Genomic DNA, 19,033 nt, shown 5'->3' on the forward strand with positions numbered 1-19,033 from the left:
TTCCGCATGCTGTTGCTGCTGGCTATCTGTGGGAGATTTTCCCCTTCTGCAGACAGGAAGAAGCCACGCAGACGTGGTTCTGGACGGGTTACGTCCCTGCCAGAGCTAAATGAAGGACTTAATTCAGAGCTAGAGCACCCACAGGATGGCGAGACGTATGAAACAAAGAGGGGATTTAGAAAACAAATGAAAAGGCATATTATATTTAGATAATAAAATTAACATCATGAAAATTGTTTCCTGGAAAAATAATGCCATGTTACATTGCATACAATCAAGGCACTACTGGAAACAGTAATTAAGAGGCAGCCAACTGCTAATTGCACTTCAGAGGTGGGGCAGCGCCGTGGCTCCTCCTGTTTCGGAGCTGGGGCCATGCCGGCGGCTCCTCACAGAGCTGACCCGTGCCAGCCTGGCCAAGGGCCTGGCTCTCCCAATTTTGGGCTCTTCAAAGCAAATCCTGCAGCTACAGCCAAGGTGGAAAGCTTCGCAGGAAGCCCGCAGCGAAGGAAGGCGTCGTATGTCAAGCAGTGATGAGGTGCAAAGAGGAACCTGTCACGAGCAGCACAAAGGGATGGTAAATATCTTCCCCCAAACTCCCCGGGCTTTTCTGCAGGCTGTCAGAGCTGGATATGTCAGGTCCTTAACTGACCGCCTCCAGCGAACTGCAAAACCAACCCTCCGGCCGGCTGCTCGGAAGCGATCGCGCAGGCTGTGAACAGCGGTGTTAAAAATCCAGAACTTTTAAAAAACAAATTAAACATAATCCGGAGGCTGAAGTAACTTGGTTTTATGGACTCCATAAACTACTGTATGGGGTTTGCAAAACTTGCCTGACTCCACAAACTTCTTCTGGGGTTTCGGCTGCCGGTTCCTCGTCTTTTCCGCGGCTCTGCGGGACTCAAAGCCAAGCAGCGAACATCCTTCTGCAGGCTCCGGCAGCTCCGAGCAGGACGGCCAGCTTTCCCAAGGATGACAGCTGACACTAAGTACACAGCTCACAGTTTTCAAACAAACCTTCAGCCACTCCGGAGGAGATTTACTTCCACGCTTACGCATGTATTTGCATGCCTAAACCTAAACAGCCATGCTTGAAAATGTTTGCTGCTGTGCATGTTACTTGTGTTCCTGCTGTTTTCAACATGCGTCATCCCCAGATCTCTGAGGGTTTTTCTTCTCCTTTCTGCTCTTTTTCTTAATTCCACTCTTAAGCAGGATCTGGGACTGCTTCCCGAAGAGCAGTTTGCACTGGGAGGCTGTGTGAACGCCCTGATCTTGCTCAGGAAAGGATTTGTGGTCCCAGCCCTGAGCATCCCACTCAGGCTCATGGCAAGGAGGGGACGAGCACCTCCACTGCCCGGCGCAAGAGACCCACGGAGCTAATTACTGCTAATCAGCTGCTGCGGACAGATGCCTCTGCACGCACGCACTCCACCAGCCCCCCGCTCACAGGAGCGCTTTGGGGAACCCTTCAGCGAAATTAAAAAAAAAGAAAACAGATGCGAAGGAGCCTGTGTTACTTCCTCTTCCTCCTCCTCCCCAGGCTGCTCCCATACATCACCGTCACTCAGCACGCGGCCGGTGTCCGCTGACAGACGGCGCTGGCGTGTGACGGGGTCTCTCAGCACCAGCACGGCCAGCACTTGCCCACGATGCATGAGCGTTTCTGCCCTTCCCCTGTTTGTTTTTAAACCCGAGAACACTTTGTATTGTAAGGCCTTGGGGGTATTCCTGCCCAGGAAACAAGCGGCCTTTCTCTCATCTCAGAAATGCTTCTCTCCGCAGGCACAGCCTTCTGCTGGGTGACCTGGACTTCTCTGCAGCTGGAGCCCTCCCGAAATGCGGTAAGGTTTACACCAGCAGCTCCCCTTCAAACGTCTGCACCCTCATTGAATGCTGTGCACCGCTGCTGGCTGAAGTTTTAACCTTTGCTATCGTCTTGCTGAGGGATAAGCATACCTAATGCAGATTAAATGAAATTCCAGCGCACAAAAACTAGCGGGGTAAATATAAAACCATAGCCAAAGAGCGATGGTTATGTCATCACTGAGGAATCTAAAAGGCGCCTAAATGAAAATACCACAAAGAAAGAAAACAGAGAAGTTTGGGGCAGGGGGGAGAAGAGAGAGGGAAGAGCATCAGGAGAGGACATGAGAACAAAGAGAAAAGCCTGCCACAGCCTGAGAGGGGGCTGCCTCACACCCCTGCTGTAAGCCCCAGATTTGTAAAATCCCACCTAAGTTCTGCTGGTCACATGGCTGCGATTTCGCAGAAAAGGCTACAAGACATTAAAGAATAACATTTACAAGTTCTCCCCCTATTCCTTCTTAATGTATAGCTGCCACCTGCCTGCTGATACCACGTGAGGATGCTACATCTGCAGGCAGGCAGGCAAGCAGCAAAAGCATCTGTCAGGTCCCCAGGGGTGTCCCCAGGGGGCTGAGGGTCCCAGCGGCTGGCAGAGTGACCCTGCAGGACACGGGCACACTGTAGGGCAGATTCTGCCCTATACAGAGCAGTGAACCCCCACCGTGCCACCACGCCTGGGGACAGGTGCAGTCCATGCGCCTTCTCAATGCCTTCAGCTCCGTTATTGCTGAGAAACAATTAAAAAGCCTCACATAAAATTTCCAAGAGTTTCATTACACTAGCAGCAGACATCCTTTAGGAATACATTTTTTTTTTTTTTTTAAAACATAATTAACTTAGCCGAGGCTTCAAATATCCATCCCCCCCCACCCCAAGCACATTGTAAATTCACGTAAATTGTTTTTCCTGGTTCAGGGGACACACACGTCTCAGGACACACAAAGGCACGAACCTGGAAGGCAGCGAACCACATCAGCCAGTCCAGGCGGTAGTGGTAGGGGCTTATGAAGCACGGGCGCCTCTTCAAGTCCCCGGGCTTGCACTTGAAGTCGTACTCCTCCCAGACAGCAGCGGGGTCGTTGGGGTCTGGGCTGGACGTACCCTGAAGGATGACTTCTGTTCTCTCCTTGGTAATGCTGTGGGACACACCAGACTGTTAGTTGTCTCAAGTCATGTAAAATGCTGGTTCACGAGAGTCAGCACAGCCACTGTCTGGCAGCCTTTTATCTTTCCAGCAGCAAATTATATGGAAATGTCCATCTTTCACATTTTTCCCTCATTTTCCTCTCTCATACTGCACTTGTGCTAGGCCAAGGAGGGACTGTGGCCTAGAAGGATGATTCCTACTGAAATTGCTGGGCCCGTCTTTCTTGATCTTGTCTTTCTCAAGAAAGAGAGAGAATACTACAAGCATTTCCCACGTCCCAGACAAGCATCTTCACCCTGGGCCAATCTGTCTCTTTGTACCAGGTTTGTGAAGAAAATCTTTTTCTCGTTACTCTGATGACTCCCATGATGAATGAGCTCTCTGACTACAAACTCCTCATCATATAGGAAAGTGGAGATGAAGGATGGTCACTAAGTGCATCCCCATCTCCTCCATCCTGGCTGCAAGGGAGGTCTCATGATTACTCAGCTAGAGCAGGAGGTACTGCGTGAGCCACTGCAAATCAAGCCAAGAAAAGTAGAAAATGAAAACAAAACAAGCTCCCCGTACCTGGTAGATGTTTAGAAACTGGGTTAAAAAGCCCCCCAGCCTTACAGCAGGTCATGCATATTCCCTTTGCTGCTTGGTTGACTTTCTCTGCACAGCCAGGTGGCAGAGCAGCGGGGATGGCAAACTCCAGGCCATGGACAACCCACGTGAAACCACAGCTTCCAGGTTTTCAGTGCCTGTCAGGGATGCTCAGGCCACTCTGCCTATCCACCCTGTCCCGCTCCCAACACCCTTTTAATTTTTTACTGCTTTGGTCCTTCCTCCCTCAGCCCAAGAAACTGAAAGTTTGGACACACTCGAGCTCCACCTTCTCCCCAGTACCTTCCAGTGACAGATGCTTACAAGCAAGGAATGCTGTACATCCCAGCTTATAATTGTTACCTACATTTAATAGATTTCTGGATTCTCCAGCCAAGCTCCATATTATATGCTGGGCTGAGTTATGAGCCGTGGCCAGCTGCCCAATGGTTAGAAACACACTGTAAATCAGGGACACCAAATTACTAATAAAAGTATGTTCCTACTGTGTGATTCAAAATATGTCAAGTTTCACATAATCGTATATTCATTATAAGCTGCAATCCTCTTTTTATTGGTTTACATAGGCTGGAATTACAAACATATTACAGCAGCATTTCATCACATGCTCTTTAGGTTCTGGTAACTGTTGAAACAGAAACCATGGACTGAAGAAGAAAAAGAACAACAACCCAAAGAAAACAATCTCCTGTAGCTTCACCACTCCAGCCTTCGAAGAGGTTCAGGGGTTATTACTTCTTCTCTCAGAAAAGAAGAAACTTCATTTTTTCTCACAACTTTTTTAGTGTTGATATTTTTTATCATTTTTTTCATTTTTTTTTTTTCTATAGAAATGCCTGCTGTTTGAAAAATTGGGGAAAACCTCATGTTAACTTGATGTGCTGCAGGTGTGCTCTGTACCTCCTGTGCCTGCAGCGAGACCCTCCTGCCCCAGCAGCCAACCTCCAGCAAAAGCCCCAGCTGCTGCTGATCCTCCTGTGGGGCCTTGTCCTGAGCCCACTAACCCCAGGGGAGCCCTCAGGGTCCTCTTGGGGACCACCCCTTGGCCCTACGTGGCATTTCCTGAGCTGCTGGCAGCAGCCAGACCGCTGTTGGGCCCATCCTCTCCATCTGTCTTGTTCTTTTTGTGAGTCCATTTATACTTTAGTCTCCACAGCTTCCTGTAGCGATGAATTCCCCAAGTCACTTGTTGGAAAAAGCACTTCCTTTTGTTGGCCTTAAATCTGCTACCCAATAGCTTATGTGAATATTTACACGAGGGAGAGCAAATGTGTGCACGGGAAGAGAAGTGCACCATAAATAAAGTGGGCTGGTGATGGTGAAGACTATCCACTGGATGAACTCTCTTACGGATATTTTCTTCCTGCTATTACATTTGCTCCATCAATATAATGAGCTCACCGAAAGGAGCTCAAAGAAAACAAATTGTCATTTAATGGGAAAGAAACCTGCTCCTTTTTCTCCTTCTCCCTCATAAACAGATATTCCAAGTCTACCGGCTACTGGAAAGGTTTCTGTTTAGCTTTAAGGCTATCAGACCATCCCACACACTGCTGACAGCAGGAGTACAACGTGCCGTTAAAATGCGAGTACCTTCCAAAAGCTCCGTAGGTGTTTACTATCCTGAGAGGGTTGAAGGAGGTGTTCATGACTTGTCTGGAGCTGAGCAGGTTCAGGACAACAGGGACGCTGAGGTAAGCGATCAGGAGCCCGAAGGAGATGTTCACCACTTGGCGGATGCAGCGGCCTGTTCGGGACACGAAAGCAGAGCAGAGGAATGTGATTTTGCTGCCAGCAGCCAGCTCTGCTCCTGCGCCCCTGGGGGCATAGCAGGACCCCCCCCGGGCCGGCCGGGACCCCGCTGGGTGCTCGCAGCTGCTCGGCTCCACGCCTGGGGCTGGCGAACGCCCCCCGTAATCGAGCAGAGCTTGCCGAGGGCCATGCGCTATCGCTGGAGAGATCTGCCTTTCTCTAAATAGTCTGAGAAAGGGCTAAAAGGAAAAATGTCTAAAATGCAAGATTAATCATCGCTTCGGCGCGGGGGAAAAAACCCAGCTGGCACTCGCACCTTGCTCAGAGTCGCCCTCCTGGTCCCCAGCGTGCGTGGGCTGCCTCCAGCTCGCCCCGGCTTCGCTCCCGCACGTGGCCGCCCCGGGCTCCTGCCACCCAGCCTCGTTTCCTGCATTTTCCTCCCTGTCACTCAGTGGCTCCGTTCAAACCTCCCTGCTTCCTCTGCAAATCTCTGTGACTTATCGCTTCTGTGTGAGATGTGTTACTTCAGCAGCGCTCTGGTATTCGGCTTGAAGGAACAGCGCTGGATTCACGTGGCATTTCGGTCTGGAGAGAAACCCAGCGCAATCAGACAAATAAGCACAAGTGACCTCTGAAGGGCTCCCATGCTTATGGCCGTTTTTAATTTGTTTAACATTAACAGCCAAAGGATCAGATTCAAAGCAATAGCATGTAGCTTTCCCCTTATCTCTGCAGGAGAGGGATGTTTATTTGAACCCCTCTCAGAAGCTATTAATAATTGTTTAGTCTGAGAACATTTCTGGAGAACCGTTTGGTTTGGAAAGGAGCTCGCCGAGATACCTCCCCTCGCCCCCTGCGCTGCTGCAGGGCTGCTGCGAGAGCAGGACGAGGCGGCCGGGCAGTGATTTGTCTTCGAGATGAGCCCTCCAGCCCGGCCAGATCCTTATAAAATCAGTTCACGAGCAGGGCATGACTGGGTACCCTCCTGTCTTCTGCTCTTGTGACCCAGGGGTGAGTGCTCCTCTAAGCCTCTTGCCACACAGAGCATCAGTGCCAGCTCAACAGCCTCTGCTTTGCTAGCAGAAAAAATATGCAGAAATCCAAATTCACCCAGAATATTACAGATATCCTACCCTTTACTTACAGATTCCCCCCCCCCCCCCCTTTTTTTTTTAAAAAATCCCAGGACAGGGACACATTTACACTCCTGAGCAGTGGCATCTATGGATGGCTCTCCTTGCTTGGAGCAGTGCTGGCTCAGCATGGTTTTCTGGAGAACATCACAGAAAAGGAGCAAGTTCCTCAAAAAAAAGGTCTATCCCCCCCCTCATAGTGACTCACGGAGTGACATAGCAGAGAAGCACCCTTTGGCTTCTCCTCCAAGAAGCACGGTGCAACTTGAGTGTTGTTTGGAACTAGATGTAAAAATACAGTTGGTAGGAAAGCTGTTGGCTCCCACAGCAAAGCTACCAGAATGGAAAAAGTGTTTAAGATTTCTAGCAAAATACATAGGATAGGACACACAGAAAGCTTAATGAAATTGCATTAGCCTTGCTGGAAGTAACCCCTCCAGTTAATAAGCTGTGTTTCTTGGTAGATGAGAAAGGACTAGAGACAGATGCTCTATCTTGCTGACATTTTTCACTCTTCTGACAGATGTTTAGTGTATTTAAAAATGAGCATCTGCAATTGTTGTTGATATTACAGGCAATTTGTTGCTTATATGCGGTTTATAAAAATACTACAAATACAACTCTACATCTGTTACACAGCCCCATGAAAAATATCCCAGTGTTGCTTGTGCAGGCAATCTTCTGGAAGCTGTTTGAAAACTCTCTTCCGAGCGGAGCATCAGCCACATTAATCCCCTTTGTGAAGTTACAAACCCCCTTGTGTTTGTTTCTCTGTGTTCGAGGTATGAGCAGGAGTTCACCTCCACCCTGTTTTTGGGAACTCCCCCCCTGTGGCAGTGCCCACGCAGCCGCTCCTCTCGGCGCCTCCAAGCAGGATGCTGAGTGGGGACAGCCACATCCCCAGCTGCCAGCTCGCTTTTCCCCTTGGAGCAAGAGTTATTGGCTCCACAACAGATCAATAACCAATTTTGCTCTTTCTGGAAGTCTGGCTTCATGTGGAGTTACTTAAGCAGAGCCCTAATGCCCGTGGGCTCTAGTGGCAGGAGGGCAAATTGGCCAGAGGGTCACCGTGCCATGGGGGGAGAGGAGTGCTGAGAGTGAGCAAGCACGAGACCTGCTTCTGCATCCAACTTCTGACATGAAACCCTTGTCCCAAACCACTCTGCGTGTTTCATCCTCGACTTTAAATAGTCAAAATAAAAATAAGAAAAAAAAAATACCCGCAAGCTAAATTGTGCAATTCTACATTGCTTAGTTAGGGCTGGAGTTTGATGCTCGCTGGGGCGAGGGCAAGGAACCCTGATTGCTGTGAGCAGAGAAGTCAGGATTTCTGCTGCACGTCCCCCAAAGGCACCGTACCTGCACTGAGGACGTGCCCTCTAGTGGCAATGTCACAGCAGACCTTTATAAACCAGCTCCTAGTTTTGCACTCATTTGTCGTCAGCTCAAGAATCAGCCACCCTTCAAACCACAGAGGAGACCACGCAGGGGCAAAATTATCTCCCTCCTCATCCGTGTTTTCTCCAGAAGGAGAAGATGAAAGCTTTTGAGATAAACACACCAAATACACCTTTCTGTAGCTTTTTCTCCCTCCAGAAACAACTCACCGTATCCCAGGGGAGGCTTCTCGCCGGCTGCCTGCCTGGCCTGCATCTGCACCACCCGGTCTTTCACCCCTCCTCGCCTGGAGCTGAAGAGGAATCCCAGGCTGAGATCATCAAAGCAAGCGATGCTGGGCACGATGGTCAGCCAGTTGAGGAAGCTCAGGTTTCCGCTGATTATCAGAAGCACCTACACAGGGAAGAATGAAGCAGAGGGTGTTGAAGTTGCCAGCTGCCCGAGGCTGGGAGGAGACCCCACAGCTCCCACCTCTGTGGGCTTTGCTGAATGAAACCCGCTTAAAAACAGCTTAGGAAAAAACTTGGGCAGTCCCTGGCCCTGCACCCATATTTGAGCAGCCCTGGACAATGTGTTGCCCAGCAGGCCCCCAAAATTCGAAGCTGCACACGTGAGCTCTGCCCCGGTCCACAGGCCGCAGCCTGCTCCCCATCCCGGCCCTGCTGGTGTTTCTCTGCCAGGGAAACCCAAATGCTGCTGTCCTGCAAGTGCATGGAACAGGAACACGATGTAAGGTGACCCCTGGCAGTTGGCTTCAGGACATGGGAATCCAGAGGGGTCTCATGATGCAACGCCCTGGCCGAGCTCCCTCCTCCTGCCTCAAACCTGCCCACGCGACAGCAAGGGCTCAGGGCTGTGACGAAGGAAATGCTGATGGTGTTTTAAACCGGAGCACACCGTCAGCTGATTTTCCATGACTGTAACACTGACGGCAAACCCTGTCCCTCCCTGCCCAGGCTACGGGCCCAAAAACACTCCCCAGGGGACAAGACGAGCCCAAGCGCGGTGTGACCGCATCTCCGCAGTGCTCCCAGGGGCATTGCCCCCCTCCTGATGATGTCCACCTATCTACAGAATCAATGCTTCTGAAACCCTTCAGCAGGAAATATTGGAACTTCTAATTGAAGACCAGCTTTAAATATGAAGAATGCTATTTTTTTTTAAGAGGCATTTTTTATTTTAACTTTTATTGCCCATTTATGAGAATGTTCTGCATGCGCAAGGCAGAAAAAGTGGAAAAATCTGCGAGTCTTTGGAAGAGCCTCCATAAATATTTGTACATAGCAGGAAGGGCTTTTTGTAGACACACAGTATTTTTTTTCTTACTATCACAATGACTGGAAAAACAGAAGGAACCTTCTGGCACCCCAGTTCTCCGGCAAGTCCTAATGAGCACCACGCGGTCATGTTTGGGCACAGCCCGTTTAGCCTCGGCCATGAATCACATCTTCGCAGCATATGGCTTTGTTTTGCAGCTCTCCCCACGGTTCCATGATGTAACTTCCTTGCCATTTCCATACATCAGCCACGGCGAAGATGCAGCCGCACCTCTGCTCGAGGTACACCCCGACCCCCTGCCAGAGCCTTCCACTACGCCTCCACATAAAACCCAACGCCCAGAACAATTTCTGCTACTTGCAAGCATTGTTTTCAATTTCTGCCCCCACTGCAGGCTCCTTACCAGCCCTGAAGAAGCACAGCAGGGCAAAGGAAGGAGGACAGAAGGGCTGGGAACCGTGAGACCTCCTGCATCACAGCCCTTCCCTGCACCCACTGATGACAACCGACGTCTCGGGAGCCGCAAGCAGCCGTGCTCAGCCACGCTCCTGCACGCCGAGCCACAAAGGAGCCACAAACGCCTCTCGGTCAAACCCTACTCCTTGTCTGCATCTGTATGGATTCATGAAATCAGTGCAAAACCTTGCATGGATGCCTCTGCTGCTGCACAAGCATGCACTGAAGAAAATCCACTACAGGAGCCAGCGCGGCACGGAGCAGGCAGAGGGCACCTGCACCTCTGTCACCACTCCCACAGCCCTGCTGGCGACAGCGATATTCCCATGGGAAGCTTCCCCACCAGTGTGAGCGAGTGCAGCAGGGTTTGTATCACACATTATTTGGCTTTTGACCACGTGTGAGCGAGGGATGTGGCGCTGGTGGGACCCCCCAGCACCCATCTCCTCTCACAGCGTTTTCGGGTGCTGCCCCTACCGCCGGGGGCTTGGCTCCCATCCTGGGCAGCTCTGCCAAAGCCTCATTCTCTAGAGGGCTGTGAACATTTTTCTGTTTGTTCTAGCCTAAATTTATTCAAGCCCAGCCTATAGCTGGTTTTTTTTTTTTTTTTTGTAAGTTGTTTTTTGCAGTTCATCGATGCCCCCGTTTAATCTCTGCAGCTACATCCCTTCTCCGCCCTCACGCTTTCAAGCCAGCCGGCCAGCTCCTGCCTCCGCTCACAGAGGACTTCATTGTCTGCTTATCCCAGCAACCATGCCCTGAACCTGAACAAGGTCCAATCAATCTTTCTGGGTGCTGACAAGAACTGCACAGAGGACATCAGATGAATCTCACCAGGAACTCCTACGGCGGTGCTAACATTCCCTTTCCCAACCAGAACTACTCCTCCCACTGCGTGCTAACCCCGTGTTTATCTGCTCCACCGGGGTGTCACGTTGGTAGTTGCCAGCACCCTGCAAGCAGCCTGTGTGCACAATTTCCCCCTACACACACACAATTTCCCCAAACTGAGACGAAATGCAGCATTTTCTGCTCCCAAGCTGGGAGCATCGCCCCGCATGCTGCACAGCCCCGTCCCATCCCACCTGCCCCGCTGACCTTTCAGGCCAGCCTGGACTGAGGATGCTGAGAACTGACTGCCCCAAAAACTCACTGCTTTGCTGGTGAACACAAACCATATGGTTTTTAACCTAGGGCAGCCACGGCTTCAACTGTTCCACAGTTTTGCACGATGAGGGACCGCTGCCAGCTCAGCCCTGCGGACACCACGACTCGCACCAGATGCGGAACGGACACCACGAGCTCGCTTCAATGCCAGCACCACAGCACCAAGCCCACCCCAGGAGGTCACCACGAAGCCACATCTTGCGTGTCCTGGGGCTGCCTGCCTCGAGCCACCGCGGTGCTCAGAAAGGGGCGTCCTGTGAGCGATTCATCACGCTGGCATCAGTCGCTATATGGGAATCCGCGCACACAAAGACAAAACAAGGAAAGAAAAGCAGCTGATGCCTGCTCAGGACTATTTTAGTTTTGAGACTGATTTGGATTCTTGTCCCATTAGTCACATTACTTAGGATTTAGCCCTGGTTCTGCTAATTAACTAGCTGTTCCTCAGACGTATTAAAACAAAAAGGAAGAAAATAGGAAAGAAAAGAAAGTGGTCTCACCATCTTATCCATACAAAATGAAGATATAAGGCTGACTTAATGCATTACTTGTTGAAAAATAATGCTCTGATGTAATAGTCAGTTACTTTTCAGACTTCAGACCAACAAATGAGAACTTCCCCCACCTTCCATCTGGATTGAAAGCTGTAACCTTGGTTGGTACCACTTTTACTCTATTTAAAGAACACTTCTCCATACACGCAGCTGAACTTTATCCTCCTGCGTACAGGCTTGAGTCTGCCTTCTCTAACACAGCCCCCCTCCATGAACACCAAAAAGCTACATCCCAGGCACAGAGGAAACCCCACCAAACCTTGCAGGTGCTCCTCTGGTTAAGGCAGTGAAAGCTCAGACAGCTCTGGCAGATGAACCCCAATGTACTGGGGCTCGTGGAGAGCAAGGGCTCCATGTAGGAGACCTCCACCTCACCTCGTAAGCAGGACAATTTAGCTGTCAAGGGCTCTGGGGCATTACCCAGAGTTATGAGGATTTTGCTATACTCACATAGACGAGGAGGCTCTATTGCAATACGGACTGGTGTAGCCTGGACTTGCTAAATCAAGTGGTAAGAGACAGTTCTTGTTCTGAAGAAACTTAAATCTAAACATGCAAGACAAAGTTAGATCAAAATTAGGATTTAATACAGCTGTGTTACAGGCGGAGAATGGAAGAATTTTGGCACCTAGTTCTTATTTCGACAACGCTCTCTGGGGACATCGCCTTAAAGAAACTTACCCAAGATCACCTAAGGGCTCTTGCAGCAGGGCCTGAAATAGGACCCAAATCTCCCAATTACAAATCCAGTTTCCTAATTACAAGTCCCCCCGAAATACCTGCATGCCCAAAGGCCAATCCCCAGAGTTTCCCCATGGTTTATCCCGGTGTGCACTCAGCCAGCGTGCACTTTTTTTCCTTCAAAAAGGCTCATTTTTGTGTGCTTGATGTCCCGCTGGGGCCCTACACATGAAAATAAAAGACGGTCTCCCAAAATACTATTCCACAACCCAAATATCAATAACATGCACAGTTTTGGTCTGAGACAGTGTACTATTAAGAAGATGCACATTTTCTTGTTAAAAATGACAACAAATAAATGCTAAAAACATGTCATTTACCTCCCTCTGAGATTGGCTTTTTTTTTTTTTTTTTTTTTAATACAGTTATTTTAAGTTATAATTTTCAAAAACCCTGGTAGGACTCTCTGGTAGCAGATTCACATAATCCTAAAAAAAATTAGAGATCGGACCAATTGAAGTTAAGTAACAAAAGTCCTGCTATTATTTAGTAAAAACAAAACTAAACTAACTTATTTACCCTGAGTTGGATAATTATCCAGAATGACGAGGGGGACGAAAGTATTTAAATCTGAATTACATACACATGTTAGGTCCTCGAACATAACATGTTGTACTCAAAGGAGTAAATACGCTTTGCGTTCCCCCTTTGACCCGTCTGTGGTTTAGCTTTCAGTTCAATGCATGTTAATCAGCCTGTATTCATTAACACACTTCTCACTTAGCCACTTTGTTAGGAAACCCTGATGCTTTTCTGATTTGATTTGCCTTGCACAATTGCAGTAATATTAAGAAAATAGTTCTCCACTTTGCCACTTCTGCAGAGGATCGTTTTACAGCTTTGTAAGGAGCGACTGGGTGGTCCATTAGAGGCTTTTTTTCGGTAGTGATTCACCTCTCTTTATTGCTTGGAAGTCAGAAGCAAGATATCTTATTTCCACCAGCCCTTAAAATCAGGGGATTCAAAAATAATACAAATTTGGCGTTTTCTGGTCTGTGGGTGGAATCACGAACCTGACACATTTTTAACTTCAGTTATTCCAGCCGAGGCTCGATGCTCGCGCCGGCCACTGCGGCTGCTGAGCAGGCACCAGCCCGAGAACTGACACACGGGTTAACATCGTCCCCTGCCCGAGGGGGGATGAACGCCGCGAATCCCCGAGCTTTGCAAAAATAAACCTCAAAGGAACTCCCGCTTCAAAGTCAATTAACAGGAAAATGGACAGTTCTCCGAGCATGCTGACAGCTGCCTGTCCCAGCAGATGGTTTCGCAGCCATTTCTGCAAGAGGCAGGCAATATTTGGTGTTTATCCGGCGGTGAGACCAAAGCTTTGTCAGCTGAGTGACCGGGGCTGGTGGATCCTCTGTGATTCAAGCTCGTATTGAAGGCGCTCAGCTCCTGCCCTGGTACATGAAGAGCATTCACGCCTAGCAGCGGCGAGTGCTGATCTGGAGTTCATCCCCAAAATCCCCAAATTCTTACTTCTCTCGTGTGCAGGGTGGGTGTGTGGGTGCTGGACCTCCTCCACACCCACCTCTGGGGACAAGGACACCGCAGACCTCCAGAAGCTGGGGCACGGGGAGCATCTGCTCCTTCCCCATCACCCACACACAATCAGGAGGTTGTTGCACGCATCTCCCACCAATTTCAGCCCTTGCACCGTGCAAAGTGCCCCGATCACAACCCAGCAGGGCCATCCCCACCTCTCCATGGCTGCTGGGCTGCGCCCTGCCTAGCTCAGCCCTCATTTCTGTTTCCTAAGTGTCCTTTTCTTGCCGGACGATGTTTAAATGCGCAATTATAACAAACAGATGGTATCAACCCCTGTGGTGATTTTTAAAAAATTTTTTATTAAAGCACAGTATTAATCATGGTAATTGGGTAGGAACTTTAAGGTTATAAAACTACAGCATGTCTAATGAGCGAGCTCCTTATAGGAGGAACTGAGGTTTTTAATCTAATAATGTCAGTTTTATGGATTATGACTGGAGTTTTATGAAGTGTGATATGAAATACTGTGGATTCATGGCTCTCACTGGATTAATTTGGAAAAGTAGTTTTCCTGGTTCTAGGCCCAAAAACAATTATTCCTTACATTTCTGTCCCCTGCACTGTTACCAAACCCCTCTGTCAGAAAATGGGCACCTACACCCATAACTTTTTTACAGGTTGGACTTCTTTGTTTGGCTGGTTTTTATTTTTGAAATCACAGATTGTTACAAACATACAGTAGGTACGAGAAGCTCATATTCTCTGTAGCAGACTGTATATTTGTCCAGAAGGAACAACAACAACGGGCTGTAAACTGTTCAGGTCGGGGCTGGAGCTCGCAGGCTCCGTCAGAGCGCTGGGACACGGCCACCACGTGGCACTGGAGCGCTCTGATGCTAAGCAATTGGCAAAGAAGAGTAAAAACAGGAGTGTCCAGAAGAAGTATAATATCTTTAGAAGGAAAACACAGAATCATAGGGCTGGAAGAGACTTCAGGAAGTCTTTTCTGCTGTCCCAGGACAGGGGTGAGTCTGCCCAGGCTGTGATAGGGTTGACCAACCTCTTCCTCAAAGCCCTGCTGAGCTGGGTCCACATCCTTCCCCAGGCTACCTGCTCCAGTGCTTCCCCATCTTTACCATTTGGAAGTTATTCCTGATATCTAGGCTGACTTCCTTGACAATATGTAATCCCATGACTCATCCTCTACTCACTCTGTTCTCATCTATCTGCAATAGCCTTCACTTATGTGAAAAGTAGCCTCTTGTCCACCGCCTCTTTCTCCTTCCTGTAATGTTCTCTTTTGGATGGAATGATCTCAGCTGGTCCAGCCTTGCCCTGCGAACCCACCCTCCGGATCCCTGGTTATTCTCATTGTTCTCTGGATCTTCTCCAGCTGGGACATGTCCCTCCAAAGAATTTATATAGTCCAGTAGGATCACCCTTTATACAGTGGTTCAGCCCTGCCAACTCAATCACATTGCCATTCATAGGATTTGTGGATTTGGCACCTAGATATTGCTGCCCAACCCCACTACCCGGGGAAAAAAATAATATTGCCAGTGCTTTGCACTCGTATCTTCTGCTTTGTGTTCAGTCTTCTCCTTCTGCATCTCCAGTTTGTCAAGATCACTCCGAATTCTAACCACGTGCTCCAACACACCGCCAGTTCCCTCCATCTGAGTGTGTCCTGATTAAATATTAGACATCATTAATGAAGCCCTAAATACCACCAGAGAGATCCCCAAGGAGGTCCCCTTGATAAATCCCTCCCACTGTCAGTGAGCCATTGGTAGCTGCTGAATAGAGTTTCCACCCAGTTTTATCCACTGGGCAGTATTTCCTATGTCTCCCAGACACTGTTTTCTTGGGTTGTTTATGAGACTTTATGTGAAACAGTTTCAAAAGCCTCAGTAAAAGCATATATTGTTTATCCTCTATTCTTGTGCCCTGTTTTGTCAGTGAAGGAAAGAAGACTGCTTTTACACAGCCTGCTCTTGGCAAAACCACGACGGCTGCAGCTATCCCTTTGTTTTTTTGGAGGTATTTACAAATGGCTTGTTTCATCATTTTCTTCCAGCACTGGCTCTGTAATCTCCTGGCTTTTCTTTTTTCTCTCTTTAGAGGACAGGTACTGTATTAGCCCTTCTCCATCCTTTCATTACCTCACCTATGTTCTACTAATTCTCAGAGATAATCACTAATGCTGACAAGATTTCAACGGCTAGCTCTTTAACAGCCCTAGCATGGATTTCCTTAGGCTCAGATGATTTGAAAAGATCCAACTTTGCTAAGTACTCTCTAGCTCTCCCCTGGTTGTGGCTGAGGTCATCCTGCTTTGTTACTGGTCTTAATTATACCAACAGCCTCCTGAGAGGTGACTTTTTAGTGCTGACTGTTATAAAAAAGGCACTAATCATTTCAAGATAAAACACAGAACCTATTTATCAACTCCGAAAAAAAAAAAAAGGGATACAGAAGAAAGTAAACCTCCTTCGTTGCACACAGAATAAACAAGTACTTACTCACTCTGTGCTGGTGAAAAGCAGGAGACCAAAGAGAGCAGCTCACCTCGGTGCTGTCAGTACTGCAGTACCCGTGTGCCTTCTCAGTGCAGGTCCCCAGAGGCACACGTGGGGAGCAGCTCAGCTGATGGGGAAAACGAAGACCCCTCCTCTTGCTGGACCTCCAAAACTCAAGAATGCTGCTCAATGGGCTTTGCACGTCACCGAAGAAAGAGGAAATCAGTCTTTAAAGCTGGATTTTGTGGCTTTATGAAGGCGCCGCTGAGAGGAGGTGACATGCCACCACCGAGAAGGGACGAGGGAGCTGCTGCATTCAGCAGGACCACCTGGGCCCCATCCCCTTCACCCTGCATGCACCCTGCACACCCAGCAGCTACAGGGGGCTTCCTGCAAGGTCCCCAGCTTCAAGAAGTGCCCGCACTGGGTATCCTTCCCATGGCTGAGCAAAGGCACTTCGAGCTGCTCAGCTCCCTGGGGGAACTAGAGAAATTAGGAGCTTGGAAATAACCCGGCGAGGCCACAGCTCTGAGAAGAGAGGGACAAAGTGTTGGTGCAGGAGAAGGGAAGAGAAAGGGAGATTTGCCATCACCCACCTATGTGCATTTGCCCAGTCCCCCGGCATCACTCCTCACTTCTCCGACAGCTTGCTCTCCTGCTGGTTTCACTGGGGGCAGACAGCAGCCGGGCTCGGTGAACGGCAGAGGGTGGCATGGGAGTGCCACTGGAATCGATAGCACAAGTGCCTTGGGAACACTTCATCGCCCACAGCCTCTGTGCCATCTGTGCCTGGGACGGATCTCTGAAAAGAGAACGCCAGCTTCCCCTAAACGGGTGTAGGTTGCTTTGGGTTTGGTTAAATGGTTAACTCTGCTCTTCTGAGACCTGCAGCCCCACCGCCAGAGAATCTCCTGCTCACATGGCAAGCTGAAATTCACAACATCAAAAGCTGGTCCTTCCTGTAAGAGATAGGAAGGACAAGCCTCAAAAGCCAAATTTGATTCTAATGTGCCTCCAGTTACTTGCGTACCATGAAAACATAGCCTCCCACAAAGAAAAACAGGCTATCATTCCCCCATCTGGTTTCAGTTTGAAAAATACTTATATATGTAGTTTTTCCCAAAAGTTATTGTAGGCACGGGCAAAAAATTCCCATTAAATGACAACAGCGAGAACATTTAATTTTCCCCCATTATTAATTTAATCTCTTGTTAACTTCTTGACTCAGTATTTGCATGAGGATTTAATCTCTGCTTTGCAGAGCTATTTGGTGAGAAAAAATATATAGGAAAATAATTACCCCGTCCACTTGCTCTGTTTTATACAGCAGATAAATTAGCTTTGTGAATCCCACAGAAATTCAGAAAGCTATTGGAAGTACCAGGAGAAAAAGGAGCAAAGCGAGTCGTGCCAGCCAGACCAGAAAGAGGAACAAGGCTCGACTTCAGTTTACTTTTGGACGGGCGGTGAATTAGGTGATCTCAGCCTAATCCACATTACGAAACACAGCCCACGTGCATTTCTGTTTGTTCTTTAAACACAACCTGCTTCTGCTTTCCCAGCAGAGAGAAGCCAAGGAGGAAATGGGAGCGCGAGCGAGGGCAGGCTGAGCGCGGGCCCCTCTCCGGCTCGCGGCTCCGCGGCGGGCACGCTGCGCCCTCGCGGCACGCAGCACACGCGTCTCGTTTCTCTGCCTAGAAATCCTGACAGCCAAGACATAACATGAGTCAATGTTTTGGTTGATTTTTTTTTTTTTCTTCCCTCCCCCAAGCACAGGGCTCAAATGGCCTCGGAGCACTTCCTAGGCTTCACGCGGAGCTGTCTCCCTTTCTCCATCCCGTACCTGTTACGGGCACACCTGATATCTCAGGACACCCGGGCACTCCTCGGAGAGCTCGGCCATAAATTGTGTCAGCTCTGGCTTTCCAAACTCACCCAGCTCGCTGGGAATATTGTGGAGTCAGGAAATATCCCAAATGTGGTATCCAAAACATGACTTCATAGGCACAGGCTGAGTATTTCCTTCCCACAAGATGATAGGAGAGAACCCACATATTATTACCACATTTAATACAGAAATAAGAAAATAATAAACCCCGCGATGTGCCTCGCACAGCTACGTACACACACCGAGCACCTCTGGATAGTGAGTGGTCACTGCCATAACTGAAGCTATGCAAATGATTCATTTAGAGCCAGAGGAATTAGCTAGAATTCAAAATGCTTTATAACTCACATACTACATACAGATTTTTATTTTTCTAAGTAGCTATGACTGGGGACTTGAACAACGAAATTAAAAAAGACCAATATTTATCCCTAAAAAACAGAGGTCAGTATTTATATTTCTAAATATTTAACAGCTAGAGACTCTGCTGAAATGTTTCATGGAAATATCGAGGAATAAATTAAGTACGGATGCACAAATGCAATCAGGCAGCAATCCCGCCTAAAACTGGTCCATGAACTGAGTCAGATTTTGACACGTTACAAATTGCACTGTAAGGGTTTTGCAGTCCCACTCTGTAAGTGCCTGGTATAAAGTTACAAATGGAATTGTGCTACAGCAATGGGGACCCCAACCCTTTCCGTTCCTGCTCTATACGCCACATTTGTTCTTGATCTAAATGTGAAGCAATATGAACGTTTCAATCCATGTTCACTCTTAATTTGCAGCCACACGAACCACCTACCATCGTTCCCACGGATTATGGGATTTGACCGCGGGGCATTTCCATGGAGAAGCACAACTTCCCAATTTTCAGTGAAAGATATTGCAAAGAGAGGGGAGAGAGTATGAGAGGATTGACCGTGTTTATGCACACCCCTGTGCCTTCCAGCAGCCTCACACCCAGCACAACGCTGCGATGGGAGAGAAACCCGGAGCCGAAGGGGTTAAACCGAGTTTCTTTCATTTAT

The 19,033-nt window shown here is 48.7% G+C and overlaps 1 protein-coding gene across 1 annotated transcript in view; it reads right to left on the bottom strand.

Moving 5' to 3' along the window:
* LMF1 (lipase maturation factor 1) overlaps nucleotides 1-19,033 on the bottom strand; it is a 185,193-nt gene that overhangs the window by 21,616 nt on the left and 144,544 nt on the right. The window contains exons 6-8 of the mRNA XM_032197862.1: nucleotides 8,118-8,301; nucleotides 5,219-5,372; nucleotides 2,822-3,005 (exon numbers count right to left, since the gene is read on the bottom strand). Coding sequence (XP_032053753.1) covers nucleotides 2,822-3,005; nucleotides 5,219-5,372; nucleotides 8,118-8,301 — 522 coding nt within the window. The remainder of the gene's footprint in view (nucleotides 1-2,821; nucleotides 3,006-5,218; nucleotides 5,373-8,117; nucleotides 8,302-19,033) is intronic.

Source organism: Aythya fuligula, chromosome 15 (assembly GCF_009819795.1).
Source record: "Aythya fuligula isolate bAytFul2 chromosome 15, bAytFul2.pri, whole genome shotgun sequence".
In the NCBI taxonomy this organism is placed as follows: domain Eukaryota; kingdom Metazoa; phylum Chordata; class Aves; order Anseriformes; family Anatidae; genus Aythya; species Aythya fuligula.